Source organism: Urocampus carinirostris, chromosome 1, assembly GCF_059441175.1.
Source record: "Urocampus carinirostris isolate Australia breed hairy pipefish chromosome 1, RoL_Ucar_1.0, whole genome shotgun sequence".
Classification (NCBI taxonomy): domain Eukaryota; kingdom Metazoa; phylum Chordata; class Actinopteri; order Syngnathiformes; family Syngnathidae; genus Urocampus; species Urocampus carinirostris.
In genome coordinates this window covers 3,674,957-3,690,088 of record NC_142349.1, presented here as the reverse complement: position 1 = coordinate 3,690,088, position 15,132 = coordinate 3,674,957, and the positions used below count along the sequence as shown (strand labels likewise).

Sequence of the window (15,132 nt, the reverse complement as noted above, 5' to 3'; positions counted from 1 at the left end):
TTCGGGCACAGCGCACAAAAAAAAAACCGCATCAACCACCAATTAACAAAAGTCATGTGTTTTGTATATCCCTTAATCACAAAAAGTCTTAAAGGACTGTACACACAACAAAAAAATATATATTATTTGTGATCAAATGGCAAAAAGTTGAAAAGATGTCCGTTTCAAAACGTTCATCCTTAGATTACCTTTATGTGGCTACATATGGACCATATCTGACGAAGAATGGGCCGTGCCAATCACTTTATCAAATAATGACAGTTTTAAATAAAAGGACCGTGCTGGTTCGGACCGAACACGATAGCGTTTTACAATAGGCAAACATTTAAATTTGACAAGATGTCTATACGTTCATAAAACGTCTTTTGTGAATAATTTTGGAATTTATTAGACGAGGGAGCGGCTGGATTGTAACGTTATCTAATAAAGACGACTTTTAAAAGTTTAAATAAAAGGTTTGGTCCGAACACGATTGTGCCTCTAAAAGACAAAAAGTGAAAGTTGAAAACACGTCTATTTCAATAGGTTCAAAACATGTCCTCAAATGACCTTTTTGCGACTAAATTTGGACCTCATTGAACAAAGTATTGTAACGTTATCCAATAACGACTGTTTTACATAAAAGGATGCTGCTGGAAACGATGGGGCATCCGAAAGACAAAAAGTGAAAATTAAAAAAAATGACCTAAACGACCTTTTTAAAGACCAAATCTGTTCCATATTGAACAAGGGAGGGGGCTTGATCATAAGGTTTTGAACAACACCGTTTTAAAAGGAGGGTGCCGGATGGGACCGAAGACGATACCGCCTCCAAAAGTCAAAAAGTTGACTTTTCTGTCTTTAAACAAGCTTTTTGTGACACAAAGGATGGACCGGATTGTAACTTTAACAAATAACTATTGGTTTCATAAAAGGACCGGACCAAACACGAGAGCTCCAAAAAACAAAAAGTGAAAGTTGAAAACATCTGTTTTAAGACATTTTGAATTGCGTCTTCAAATGACCAAATCTGGACTACATTGGAAAAGGGCGCGGCTGTAGATAGATACTTTATTCATCCCCGTAGCGAAATTCACACTTCCATCAGTATCCTTGTGTTGAAAATAAAACAATAATAGTGAAAGGAATATAATATATAAATACCCAATGTAATGTGTTGATAGAGTATTTAAAAAGTGCTACAAATACACACTGTAAAAAAAATATGGTAATATGCAAATGTGGGGGTGTGGTTTAATGCGGGATTTTACTCCACCGGGTGGAGTTAAAGAGCCTCATGGCATGAGGAAGAAATGATCTCAGTCTGTCCGTGGAACAAGACTGTGACAGCAGTCTGTCGCTGAAGCTGCTATTCCGTTTGAAGATGATTCTGTGTAGTGGATGTGATGAATTGTCCTTGATTGACCGCAGCTTTATATTGTAACATTATTTTAAAAACATTTTGAAACGTCCAAATAAGAGATATTGACAGTTTATTTAAAATTCTCCTTCCAAAAAGGAAAGTGAAAATTGTAAACACATCTCCTTCAAGGCATTCAAAACACGTCTTTATGCGACGTTTTTCCGACCATACAGTACAAAAAACGGACAGGTTTGCAAGATCAAATAACGACTTGTTTTGAATAAAACAAGTTTACCGGTTCAGAACCGAACCCAGCCACGGTTAGTCGCCGTAGGTAACCTTTGAACCGATTGTTGTGTCGCGGATGACGTCACCACCAACAAGCAAGACAAAGGCGGCGGAGGAGAGAAGCCAAGAGAGAACGGATCGAACCGGGTCAGCAACTCATCACACTTCGGAACCGGTGCCAAGTTCGGAACTAGCCTTGTTATCTACTGCGCGGATACTCAGGATTTTTTTATATTTCTTGTGTGAGAGAGTGGTGGGGGTGAGTGGTAACTCATTTCAAAATACCCACCGCCCGCTTTTTTTAATAGCATGCTAGGCGGCTAACGCACTAGCTCCAAAAGGAAGGCTACACCCCCTCCTTCGTCGTTCTCACCTCCTCCTCTTCTTCCCCGGCTTACTTTCTCATCTGTTCCCCGAGGAGCTGCCGGGTGACGACGGGAAGACGGCCACTCGGCTGAAAATAGAAACGTGAGGAGAAAGTAAGTTCAGTTTTTGTTGTGTTTGTTTTTCTTTGGTTATTTTATTGTTTTTCAAAGGAGTTCGGCGGCTAAGCTAGCTTAGCTTCCAAACAAAGGGGTCGGCAACGTGAGCGGACGAGCTAGCCGGCTAGCCGGAGCTAACAGCACTTTTGACACTTTTTTTTAATTATATGTATATTTTTGTGTGTGGTTTGTGACACTCGTGAGTGACAGAACCCGCCTATTTATATTTTATTTTAACGTTTGAATCTGTTTCGACAAACTGGATGCTCGGACTTCTCAGTCATAACAAGACAAAGCCCAGCGCTAAAAAAAAACGACACCCCCGCCCAGAAAAATCTCCACTTTATTAGTTATAATTGTCATTTCAGACGTAGAACATCCGTGATCTGATGTAAAATCCACGGAGGACAACATGCCAAGCCCTTTATTCCACCCCGATATTATGGACCACGACGTGGTGATCAGCAGCCAGCACAACGGGGTCGGGCTGCCCCGAGAAACGGACCAAGAATCTCGGGATGATGACCACCAAGAAGTGCTCCGTTTCGCCCTGGATCAGCTGTCACTCATGGCGCTGGATAAGGTGGACTGTGGCGGTGGGGGCGACACCCTGGACGGGACCCAAGCCCCTGGTTCGGAAGGCTACGCGGACCTGCAAATGTCCCGGGACTCCCCTGATTCCTGCTCGCCGTCACCGGAGTACTACGGCACAGGGGGATTCCCTCATCATCCGGCGATGCTCCACGGTGGGGAAACGAGCTCTTCGGTCCTGTGCAGCCGAAAAAGAAGCGTCAACATGACCGAGTGTGTGCCGGTACCGAGCTCTGAGCATGTGGCTGAGATTGTGGGCAGGCAAGGTGAGTCTTATGCAACTTCGTGCCTGTTAAGAAAAAACACGAAAAACGAGGGGATTGTTTTATTTGCAAGGCAATGTTTTGCCGCACAATAGTTTTGACAGGTAGATGGGGAGGGGGGATGGGTGCTCTGAGGTCAGACAAAGCAGTCTGGACGTGCCTTGCAGACAAAGAAAAGCGCGCTAACTGATCCCTGAACACATCATAAATCGTTGGATTGTGCTTTTATGACTTTATTGTGTGCTTATTCTTGCGTTTGTGCGCACTTTAGGAAGTGGACGCTCGCACAAACATTGCACCGACTTGGGCGGTGTACCTTCCTGCACCCAAAAAGCTCGAGCTATGCCGCGCTCGCCCTCGTCTACTATTTGCCCGCCTTGGTCGGCTTTAGTGTTAAATGTCCCGCGTCACGCTGTTTGGATGGCGATAAACATATTAGAGAGACTGTGGCGGCCGCGGCGGTGTTTCCAGCATTGTTCTCTTTGTTTGAAAAAGCCATGCTTTCTGCTTCCCACAATGACATCACGCTCTGTGTTTTTGATTGGTTGTTTGAATTATGCGTCATCATTTAAAGGCACAACGCAGCTCCAGGGCGATGAGGTCGTTTGGGGGAGTTTTTTCAGTGTATCCCTTAAAATAGGTCATTTGAATACAAAAACATGTTTTTGTATAGCAGCTTTGAGTTTTTTCCAATACTGATATTATAAGATCGGATATCTGCAGTCAGGATTAAAATTATGAATATTTGTTTGTATTGATAACAATACAGTGATCTTTGTTTACAGCAAGATTGGACGTGGCATTCCAGGATAGACATGTCATAAAATATATTTTTTAAAGATAAGATAAAATAAGAGTATTGGAATAAATAGGCAAGCATATTTCAAAGGTAGTAATTGTAGTCCCGACGAAATTGAAGTGCATCAGAACAATAGACCAACGGAAAACGGCGATGACATATAGGGGCAGTATTGTGCGAAATGTGATGGTTCATTTTTGAAAACATAAGAGAAATATTATTTTTCTTCCCCCCGCAGTTTTGTGTATTTTATTTTCATTCCGAAATCTTACTAGGGTACATGACAGTTAATCTTTCTTACCATTATTCTTCTGCAATTCTAGGTAATCTGATATACTGTAATCAAGAATGATACATGTTTTTTCCTATTTTGTTTGGTTAAAGGGTGAGAATATTAAGTGTCCTTTAAGTTACCCATCAAAAAAATCTTTTTTTTTTTTTATTTAAACAAAAGTTTGCCTTTATGGAATGTTAACTTTGTAGACATGACAAAAATATAGTAACAATGGGTTGAAAAGGTAAACATATATTAAACAAAGACAAAGGTAGCACAAGCAACGCCAAACTCTGACATTTCTTTTGCCCTGCACCTGTTTTTGTTTTTAAATCAAGTAGTAAAAACATTTTTATTGTTAAAGGATTTCTGAGTTGTTTTGGACGTTATTTCTCATAGTATCCAATTTAAATAGAAACATGTTATACGTTTTTGATTCATTACAAATTGTTGTTGTTTTATTTTTCTGACTGTGACAAAATTTACATATCCCATTTCAAAATATTATAATGTTACGTAAAAGTGTAATAGTAAACTGCAAGCCATCATTAGCAATACTCAAACAATAAATGCTTGTAATATTTTACTAGATTTGTAATGAATCCATTATGGGTGGCATTTTTCTTTTCAATCGCTTTACAGAAAATAAAGACATCTGTCCAAATATTATTTTTCTCAGTCCTCCTATTGTTCTCCTAGATTCCAATAGACCAGTGTTGGGCTCCACTTCATTATCCTGTAATATTTCTTTATTTATTTGAACATCTACTGCTGGTTGATTCACAATAATTGTAAAAAATGTTAATAAGATTGTCCTTATACAACCTTTTGAGACAATGCATTGTCTTGTATTAGATTGCTTTCCACATCAATGCGGTCGACTGAGTGTCTTCTTTTTTTTAATGTACTTGGAACTTTTTTTTCTAGTCACATGCTCTATGACCCACATTGTCAGGCTTGGGTAGGGTTACTTTAACTGGATTACTTTCAATTACTTTTGGATTACTCCAATACCAAATATGCTAATAAAAGACAAAATAAACTAAATATGAATAAAATTACTAAATTTTGTGCAGGCTTGGGGAGTAACGGAATACATGGAACGGCAAAAATGATGTTGGCAAGCTTTTTGGATTTATTTTCATTTTGTTTCTGTCGCATTTTATGTTAGTTTTGCTGGAGATCAAAGAGATCAAAGCCAGGAGAGAAAGCTTACCACGTGTTGTGAGTCATAATTTTATTCATATTTAGTTTCTTTTGTCTTTTATTGGCCATATCAAAAGTAATTGAAAGTAATCCAGTTAAAGTAACCCTACCCAACCCTGCACATTGTCTACGAAGCCGATATTAAAATGAATAAAAACAGGACAGGTTTAGTGGTAATTTGACATATAATCATGTATTTAAAAACTGAGTAATGGGCACGCCAACTAGCCGATTATTCAAATTCTGAATTGTTAATCATTTTTACAAACATTGAGTCACAATGATAATATGGATAATTTTATAATCTCGCACTCCCCCTAGTGCCTGGCTTTTGAACTGCAGCACTTTTACCCTTTTCCACATCATAACAGCGTTATTTTAGTTTTGACTTTCTCAGAAGCCTTACTATTTTTTGCATTTTCTTTCCCCTCCAGGGTGTAAAATCAAAGCGTTGCGTGCCAAGACCAACACTTACATCAAGACGCCGGTTCGCGGCGAGGAGCCAGTCTTCATCGTGACTGGTCGCCGGGAAGACGTAGAAATGGCCAAACGGGAGATCGTTTCGGCCGCCGAACATTTCTCCATGATTCGGGCGTCCCGTTGCAAAGCAGGGGGAGGTGGAGGCGGAGGAGGCGGCAGTGGAGGAGGGGGCTCGCTTCCTGGACCGCCCCACCTCCCTGGACAAACCACCATTCAGGTACTGATTGACCGTTTCCTGCTTTTGAATGAAAATACAGAAAGACTGAAATGCACAACGTTTTTTTAAAAGTGATTTATTCATTAGTTATACACTTAGATTACACTCCATTGCCAGTTATTTGTGTATTTTTTTTAACTTAACTGTGGATGACTGGTCATCCCCGTCTGTCTCACAATTCCAAGTTCCTGTGTTTAATAGCAGCTACCAGCCTCTCTGTGTAGAGTTTGCATGTTCCCCACATGCCATAATGGGTTTTCTCTAGGTGTTCTGGTTTCCTCCCATGTAGCAGAAATATGCATACCAGGTCGATTGGCAAGTCAAAATTTTCCAAAGGAATGAATGCCTCAATTGGAATTTTTTATTTTTATTTTTTTTTTACCACTAGGAAGCGCTAAATAAGGTACATTATAGTTTAAGTCTTCATTACTTTTGTTAGCTTTAGTGATTATGTTAAGCAAGATTTTCAAGTAGTACCTATTATATTGGTTAAGAAACGTTTAAAATAAGTTTATTATTGTAAGAAATCTTTTTTTAAATGGCAATGCCATATTTATAGAGAATGTCAATAAGTTCATCTGTTTGTGTAAAACTGGTGTATTTTAAGTTTAAGATCAGGTAATTGTGTCATAGTTATCCTGTGCAGTCCTTTGAGACATTTTTGTGATTAAGGGCTATATAAATAAATTTGACTTGACTTGACTTTATTTTTATTTTTTTATATTCGCCACAACGCAATATTTCCAATTACCTACAAAAAAAAAAGGAAAAAGTACAATGTTGGCAACTAGATTGACTTGATATATTTGGAAATTATTTGAATGCAACACCAGGCATGTCACAATAATCTTCTTTATTGTCACAAAACATTAACATTACAACAAGAACTATCTGTTGGACATAAGAATATGTTTAAGATGAATCACACCTTGACTTTGAATGCAATGTAATTATTATTATTATTATTATTGTTGCTTTTTATTTGGATACAACAACAAAGAATCACCAACCACAAATTGACAAAAGGAAAAAACAAAGTATTTGCACAAAAACAGCTGTACAATACAATGATGTGTCAAAATCATTTTAGCCCAGAGGCAGAAGCCTTTATTTACAGTTACAATCCGCAACACATTTTTGTCTGATGACTAAAGAATGACCTGACTTGCGTTTTTGCCGGTTTGGTCGCAGGTGCGGGTACCCTACCGAGTGGTTGGCCTGGTGGTGGGACCCAAAGGCGCCACAATCAAGCGCATCCAGCAACAAACCCACACCTACATCGTGACGCCCAGCCGAGAGAAGGACCCCGTTTTCGAGGTGACGGGCATGCCCGAGAACGTGGATCGGGCTCGCGATGAGATCGAGACCCACATCACACTGAGGACCGGGACCTTCGTTGACCTGCAGGGGGACAACGACTTCCATACGAACGGCACGGACGTCAGCCTAGAGGGTCTGGGGGCCCTCAGCGGAGCCCTGGGGGCCTCTCTCTGGTCCCGGGCTACCAACCACCATTCCGCTCCCCCGCCACCTCCTCCATCGCCACCACCTGCCGCCATTCAGATCTCCGTCAGTCGCAAGATGTCCTATCACGCGCACAACGGCGGCATGTCTTCCGACGGCTACTGCCGCAAGGGCAACAACGAAGGCGCCAGCCCTACCAGCCCCTTCAGCACGGGCTCCAGCGGCGCCGGCTTCACTTTCGGCGGGGACTCCACCCCGCTGCCTTCCTCTGAGGAATTGGGCTTCGAATTCAGCGCTTCCAACATTTGGGCCCCCTTTGCCAAAGGCAAATCGGGGGCCACCTCGCACCCGCAGCCCCCGCTCCGTCGTAACAGCAGCGGTTTCAGCGGTGGCGCCATCACACCGAGATTGTCCCCCACGTTGCCCCAGGACGTCGGGCCCCTGGAGCACCCCCTGGCCCGCCGTGCTCAAAGCGACCCCCTCAGTGCACTTTCCTGGCTGCAGTCAGGTGGAGCACCGGGCAGCGGATGTGGGGGTGGCGGCTCCTTCTCCGGGGGTTCGAGCTCCAGCTCAGGGGGCTCCTCTACCGGTTACTCGTCGTGCTCGGCGTCCTCTCTGCCCGGCGGCTCGCCCACTGACTCAGAGGGAGGAACGGGCAGCGTGGGCCTCAGCTCGGGTATGCTGAGCCGGCTGAAAGGCGGGCCTGCTGCCGGCATGGCGGGCCTGGCAGGGACGGGGCCCAGCGTCAATAGGGACTGCTTGGTGTGCTTTGAGAGCGAGGTGACTGCCGCTCTGGTGCCCTGCGGCCACAATCTCTTTTGCATGGAGTGCGCCGGTCAAATCTGCCAGTCGGCCGAGCCCGAATGCCCCGTGTGCCACACACCTTCCACGCAGTGCATACGCATTTTCTCTTAATACACTAAATGGACAACGATAATAATTTCAGCTCATGGATCCCGTAGGGGCACCACTTCCTCTTCTGTGTCTTGGGCAAGGACAACCTGGTGGCGCCCGTCCACGCTGTTTTTTTTTTTTGCGGGTTGGGGTTTGGTTTCCCATACGAAACCGTTCAATAATAATAATAATAACAACTTTAATAATAATAATAATGAAGCATTAATAGAGACAAGGATGCTGACGAGCAACAATAATAATGACGCTAGGAGATTTTCATCTGGGTGGGGAAACTAGTGTCTTATCTTTCTTCAGGCCTTCATTGGGAACTTTTGCATCTCTTCCTTTTCGCAGTCTTTCCTTTGGACTCTTTTGTACTCAGCAGATATTTTTTCAGATAAGACCTGCACTTTTCTACTGACGCGTGTCACCCCTGCGCCCCCCCCCCCCTTGCTTTCCCGCTCTTTGCCCCTTTTGTGACATGAATGCAGGGGTGTCAAACTCAGTTTGGGCTGCATTGAAATTGCCATTATGGCCGCTTGCTTACAATAAGTGTCGAAACATACAAACCCAGCCGCGCTATTTAGGCCCTTTTGGACTAATTTGCCAGGAAGTTTTGGAAATGGTGATTTTTAAGATGCAGGGGTCTCAAACTCAATTTTCTTGAAGGTCTTGAATATCTTTTTCCCTCCTACACAAAATAAAGTTATAAAGATAAACACTATTAGAATTGGCAAGAAAATGAGTCATACATACAATTCTAATTCAGCAAATAATATATTTTATTTTTACACAAAATTACATCTAAAATAAGGATGGATGTGAGAATAAATCACTCAGTAAAATGGGCTGCACTTACTAAGATTTCTAAATAGTCTTATTATCATCCCGGTTTAAGACTCCTGCAAAAAATGTAATAGACACACAGAGGATAAAGAATTAAAGTGTTTTTCATGTAGAAAGATTGCCACTTCATTGTTGGTCCGTTGTTTGTTAGCATAAGGCTAATTAAGCTTAGAAAGGCAACTTGGAGCTTGTTTTTAAAAAGTGTTTATTCGCCAAATCGGGCAAATTGCTTCAGGCCTAAGGCTCCGGTATCGAGAGGCACCACTTTGAAACTAGGATAGTTTGTAAAATTAAATGAAAGCTTGTATAAATGTAAACTTGTTTAAGTCCAGTTTTAAAGAATGAATCGTTTTTTTCTTCAATTGTGGAACTGTTGAATCTTTTGACCTCAAACCAAGGTCAAGAAAAAAATTGTAAAAATAAATTACAAGTGGAGGGAAAAAGCACAAAAGCCTCTTAAAATGTGGCAGGCTTTGAGTTTGAAACCCACGACATGAATCTCATTGATAGCTTGCGCTTGGCGTGCAGTCGCCCCCCCAGACCCCCTCCCAGGAAAAAAAAAATCCTCCATGTTGTGGCCTCACTGACCGAAAGTAGCCATCAAGCCATGCCAAATGTCGGTGCATTGTGCTCACCCAGTTCAGGCAAAAAAATATATATATATCAGTGTGTGTGAGTGCTCAAATTCACCTCCACTGCTGCAGTCTCTGAGCTGTTCCATACGCACCCTCCCCCACTCACACATACGCACACTAATACACGCTCACACACATCCCCCACCCACATCCTGTCTGTTTCACTTGCATCGACTCTTAAAGTGCTTTCAGACTGTGGAGGCGTTTGCCCGCTTTACTGTGCGACGGGAGCCGTTTAATGAGTGTGTTGCGAGTGAGAGTTGTCACCGATTCATGAGAGGAGTGCATTTAAAAGTATATGCTCTGTATGATTTAAAGCGTGTATACGTGTTTCTGAATGTGGTTGTGTGTGTGTGTGTGTCACTGTTTATGAGAGTGAGAATGTTTGAATATTTTGAGAGACGGTACTGTTTGCATATTGATTGGTTTTTGTTTGCTTATGTGGAGGTAAACGTGTGAGTGAGAATAGTGAATGTGGTGAGCGTTAACGGTTTATGTGTGAGAGGGAATGAGTTCAGCAGGAATGTTTTTATGTGAAAATGTTTCTCGTGTTTGTGGATGTAACATGTTTTCAGTTGTTCAATGAAAGTGGATGAGGTCAAAGCAAGATTGTTTTTTTTTTTTTGGGGGGGGGGGGGGGGATTGTTAGGAGTTGTCATTTGTTGGTGGGCTTGAGAGCGATATTTGTCTATATGAGTGAGATGGTGCGTTTGTATTCAGATTTATTTTGGGTGTGTTTGCGTAACTAGTTTTATGTATGTTAGAGGAGTGGTTGTGAACGTAACAGTGAGTGTTTACATGTTTGTTATGAGTAAACTGGGTCAGAGCAAGATTGTTTTGGGGTGTTTCTTGTGAGTTGGCATTTGTGCATGCGAGTGAGAATGTGTTCATATGAGTGTGTCCTCTTGGATGGTGTGTTTTTGCATATGTGGAGCTGTATTTTATGCGAGATGAGTGTGTTTGATGAAGTTATGGCAAGTCTTTGCAGTTTTGAGAGAGGATGTGGTTGGTGTAAGGATTTTTTTTGTGTGTCTTTTGTGAGTTTGCTTTGGAATGCATTAGATTGAGAATATGTTTATGTGAGTGTTCTGTTGGTATAGGAGAAGAGTGTGAAGGTGAACAAGGTCAGACTAAGGATTTTGAAGACATTTGTGCGCATGAGAGTGACTATGTTTATTCGAGTGTCTTGTGATATGCCTGTAATGTGATTTTAATTTTACCGAGTGCATATGGATGGCGTTGCATGTGAGAGGAGTCTGCGGCTGTAGCGGCAAGTGGTTATGGTTTTGTGTGAGAGTGTAAAAGCTCAAAGCAACATTTCATGCGAGTGTGTTTCTATTAACCTGACATTTGTTCTGTGAGAAGGAAATTTGTGGACTGTCAAATACAAAAATGCCTTTGATGTTGTATAGCTCCTCTATTTTCCCCTTATTTCCACCTCTGGTCAGCTTTAATTATATCACATTGTGTTTTTTTTAAATGCGTTATCGAACAAAATTAGTTTACAAACGTGTATGAGCATTGTGACAAAATGTTTTTTTTTTATGTGAGTGGAAATATTTTTAAAGAAAAACGTTGCTTTTCTTAGTATACTGTTAAATTTGAAGAGAGAAAGAAACCACATACACCTGGAGAATGTCTTAAATGACGGATTTATTTACGTGCCTGTGTGACGTCATAACAACGTGACAAAATGGCTGTCGCTTATAGTTGCAAAATGACGTTGACATTCAACTGTAATTTAATTAGTGCATTCGGGCTCGTGATGGACGTGTAGAACAATTTTCTGCTTAAGTATCTTTGCCAAACAAAATGATAATAATTTCAAGTATTTTCCACTCATTTTTTGCGTCATCAAAACACTGACAAACCCCGCGCCGACAGCGCATGCGCGATTTCCTTTGCGTCTTCCGGGCCGCTTCCGGCAACGAAAGCCGAGCGCTATATGACTCCTTCGTGGTCTTATCTTTTTTCTATTTACGGTTTCGATTTCAAAACACAAAGAAAGAAGCCATGACGAACTGCATTTCTCGGTGACATTAAGGGCTTCCTTCTGCTTTATTTTTCTATTGTCGCCCTCATGAACCTAGGAAGACCTGACTGTGGCAGCTAGCGGCCTTTGGCCAGGGCTTCCACGCATGCGCACAACTGTTTTTGTGTTCCAATCCCAGCAAACTGCATAATGTTAAGCGCAGAAAACAAAAAAAAAAAAAAACAATTTGTGAGCGAATGTTAGGCTTAATGTACAGAATTTTCAATTGTTTTTTCATATTGACTGCTGATTTGTATTTTTTTAATCCCTCATTTCCTCGCTTCAAGGTTTGAAAACAGGGTTCCGCTTTAATTCCTTTTTTCTTGGTCTGCTGAACCAAAACGTAAACGGCTGCAGCAGAAGCGTGTAAATATTGGAAACAATCATCGGCGTCTCGTTTTCGCAAAAAACACAAAAAAACCGTATCGTTAATTGTAAGTTAACCATTTGCATGTCGTTAGATCGTTTTGAAGATAGACAAGAAGGAAAACATTTTTTACACATTTTATTTTTTCAATTAATTTGCGTACCGAATATCCCGGACAAAAATGTGAGCGTTTTATGACGTCTGATTTTTTTTTTTTTAATTGCTTTTGCTTTTTTATATTTTTTCATTCCTTGTGTACTACTACATATAGGCAATTTATTACAAAAATGAGAAAAAATATTGAAGAAAATTTTAAAATCGAAATATATTTTATTTGAAAGTTTATGGACCTTTTAACCGAGAGCTGGGGAAAAAAGTATGGAGGTATGATTTGATCTGGTGTAACGGTTATAAGATATGTATGGAGAGTTTTATTTTTTATGCTTCTTTAATAAATTCTTGTTTTTTGGGTTCATTTTTTTACTGTAAAAATGATCGATTGTGTCTTGTGTTTTTTGGGAAATAAAAAATGTATTCCACATGACTGGATGTTGATGTAAACTTTGGGAGGGTTGGCAATAAAAACTTTCCGTAAAGTACGGAAACCCTAACCCTAGCTTCAACAATACCCCAATCAATTTAGAATTTGAACTGCCGTGACGGGGAATTGAACTCAGAACCCACCAGGTCTAGCTTAGGCTGGACAGTGTACAAAAATATCTTTCAACAATTCCTCGATTGGATTCTCAAAATTCAAATTAAAACCCGAATTGGAGGCCCAAACCGCAGTTTTAGCTGGAAACTATGGAATCGCCAGGTGTTGTGCCCAAAAATCGACTCCTATGCAAAATCCCCTGAATTTCGTTTTTCTTACTTACAGGGTTCGTACGCCTTTTTCATGGCCAGATTCAAGCACTTTTTTTAAGACTTTCAAAGGCAATTTTTCAATTCCTCTGTACCATTAAAAGAAGAAATCCAACGCCGATTATTTTGCCTGCCCAAATTCTTCCTCCCCCCCCCCCTGCTAACTTAGCAGGGGGGGGGGGAATTTGGGCAGGCCTTTTTCCTGCCAAAATCTGACTCCCCTGCTAAAATAGACCCTGTTTGAGATACAGACTTGTAACTTCTAGAGTAACCTTCTGTGGCATCAATAAGTCAGCACAGTGAATTTGGGGTTATTAATAGTAGTAATAAAAACGAACTAGATTGATCGAACACTAATTCAGTAACACATCACAAAGTGGAGGTATTCCTCTGTAGTTGGATCCCAAAACCAAAAAACATAATAAGGTTTAAAGCGTGTCTTACTTTGCAACCAGTATAGGCAGGGAAGTCCGATTTTAAATGAAAAAAAAACAATTTGTTTACACCGCGGGATCCAATGCAACCAGGGTTTCATTCACAATAAAAAAGACATTACATAAGGCTATTATAGTACATCAAATAAAGGTTATTTGTGTACAATTAGTTGTGATCGCGGAAATCATAGCGTACATTGACATTGGTGACTTTTTCATCCGCGTTAACAAACGCATTTTGTAGAATACGATCGCACTTTATTGTTTAAATAAACGCGTTATATAGACTAGGATCTCCCAATTGTTATAATTAGCTCGCTTTATTTTTTTAAAAAGCGTATTATATAGAATATGATCGCTTTTGTCCGAAGCGTGCATTGACGTTGGTGACTTTTTCATCTGCGTTAACAAACACATTTTGTAGAATACGATCGCGCTTTAATGTTTGAATAAACGCGTTAAACAGACTAGGATCTCCCAATTGTTATAATTAGCTCGCTTTATTGTTTTAATAAGCGTTTTATTTAGAATACGATCGCTTTTGTTGGAAGCGCAGCAGAATGCGCGTTCACGCGAGGGGGGAGGATTCTGTACGGGAGTCGGAATTGGGCACAACACCGGCGGCAGCTGATTTCAGAAACCCCATTGAAAACTGCTCCATTCAATCCCAATGAGCAGCTGTAATGATCACCGTGGCCGCTAGGAGCCACAATTGGGCACCATTCATTTAACAAGGTGATTGTCGAGGAAAAAAACGGAAGGGAGTAAAAACAGTCAAATTCTGAATTCATTAAGAAATTCATTTCCGCCTCAAGTACTATAATTGGTTCTCTAAAATATTTTTTAAAATTTACTAGTCATAAGCAGATGCTTTTTTTTTTTTACCTCTAGAACACAACATTTTAATTGTCTGACCTAACGCTTGAATGCTCACTACTTGGAAACCCTGAATTAGACTCACATCAGTTTTGAACATCTAATTCGAACATTAACCTCAACCCTAACCCTGAACTTTTTTTTATACTTTCCAGCACTTATTTCAAACATAGCACTTTTGCAATATTTTCAGGACTTTTCTTTAGCTTTTGTCGCTTTTCCGTGCTTGCTGTACTTTATAGTACATCGCTATACAGTAATCTGCAGTATTTTACAGCACTTTGTAGAACTTTTTCATAGTTTCATTACTTATACTTTTCAGTAGGTTTCAGTACTTTCTTTTGATTTGCTTTCAGTACTTTAATACTTTCAGTATTTAACACTTTTTTAGTTCTGTGTTGCTTCAGTATTCTAGGTATTTTTTTAAATAGCTTTCTTGGACATTTTAGTACTATTTGGTACTTTTTTTCCAACACCTTTTTAATACTTAGAAAACTTTTTAGATTACTGTACTTTTTCATACTTTTCATTTTATATACATTTAAGTATTTTTTTTTTAGTAATTCCTTCAGGACTTGGGACTTTTTTTATTATTTAGCAGGACATAATACTTAGTAACTTTAGGTACATTTTTCCATGCATTTCAATACGTATTTTGTACTTATTCCATACGTTTCACTAGTTTCTAGAAGCTTTAATAACTACCATACTTTTTAATAGGGGTGGCAATGGCTCAGGAGGTAGAGCGCTCGTTTTGGGATCAAGAGATCGCAATTCG

General features: G+C 40.5%; 1 protein-coding gene across 1 annotated transcript; it reads left to right on the top strand.

Annotated features, from left to right (window-relative positions):
- The first annotated feature begins 1,731 nt into the window (after positions 1–1,731).
- On the top strand, positions 1,732–12,724 carry LOC148373279 (RNA-binding protein MEX3B). The gene is made up of 4 exons (XM_088342681.1): positions 1,732–2,109; positions 2,481–2,969; positions 5,680–5,942; positions 7,134–12,724. Exons 2-4 carry the CDS (start codon positions 2,525–2,527, stop codon positions 8,319–8,321), a joined length of 1,896 nt encoding a protein of 631 aa, XP_088198807.1. The 5' UTR covers positions 1,732–2,109; positions 2,481–2,524; the 3' UTR covers positions 8,322–12,724.
- Positions 12,725–15,132: the final 2,408 nt, after the last annotated feature.

What these genes read in the sequence shown, in the direction of transcription:
- LOC148373279 (XM_088342681.1), top strand. Translation starts at nt 2,525, where the DNA reads ATGCCAAGCCCTTTATTCCACCCCGATATTATGGACCACGACGTGGTG. An exon ending in TGAGATTGTGGGCAGGCAAG is followed by an intron (nt 2,970 to 5,679) that starts GTGAGTCTTATG and finishes TTTCCCCTCCAG; the next exon opens with GGTGTAAAATCAAAGCGTTG. An exon ending in CTGGACAAACCACCATTCAG is followed by an intron (nt 5,943 to 7,133) that starts GTACTGATTGAC and finishes GTTTGGTCGCAG; the next exon opens with GTGCGGGTACCCTACCGAGT.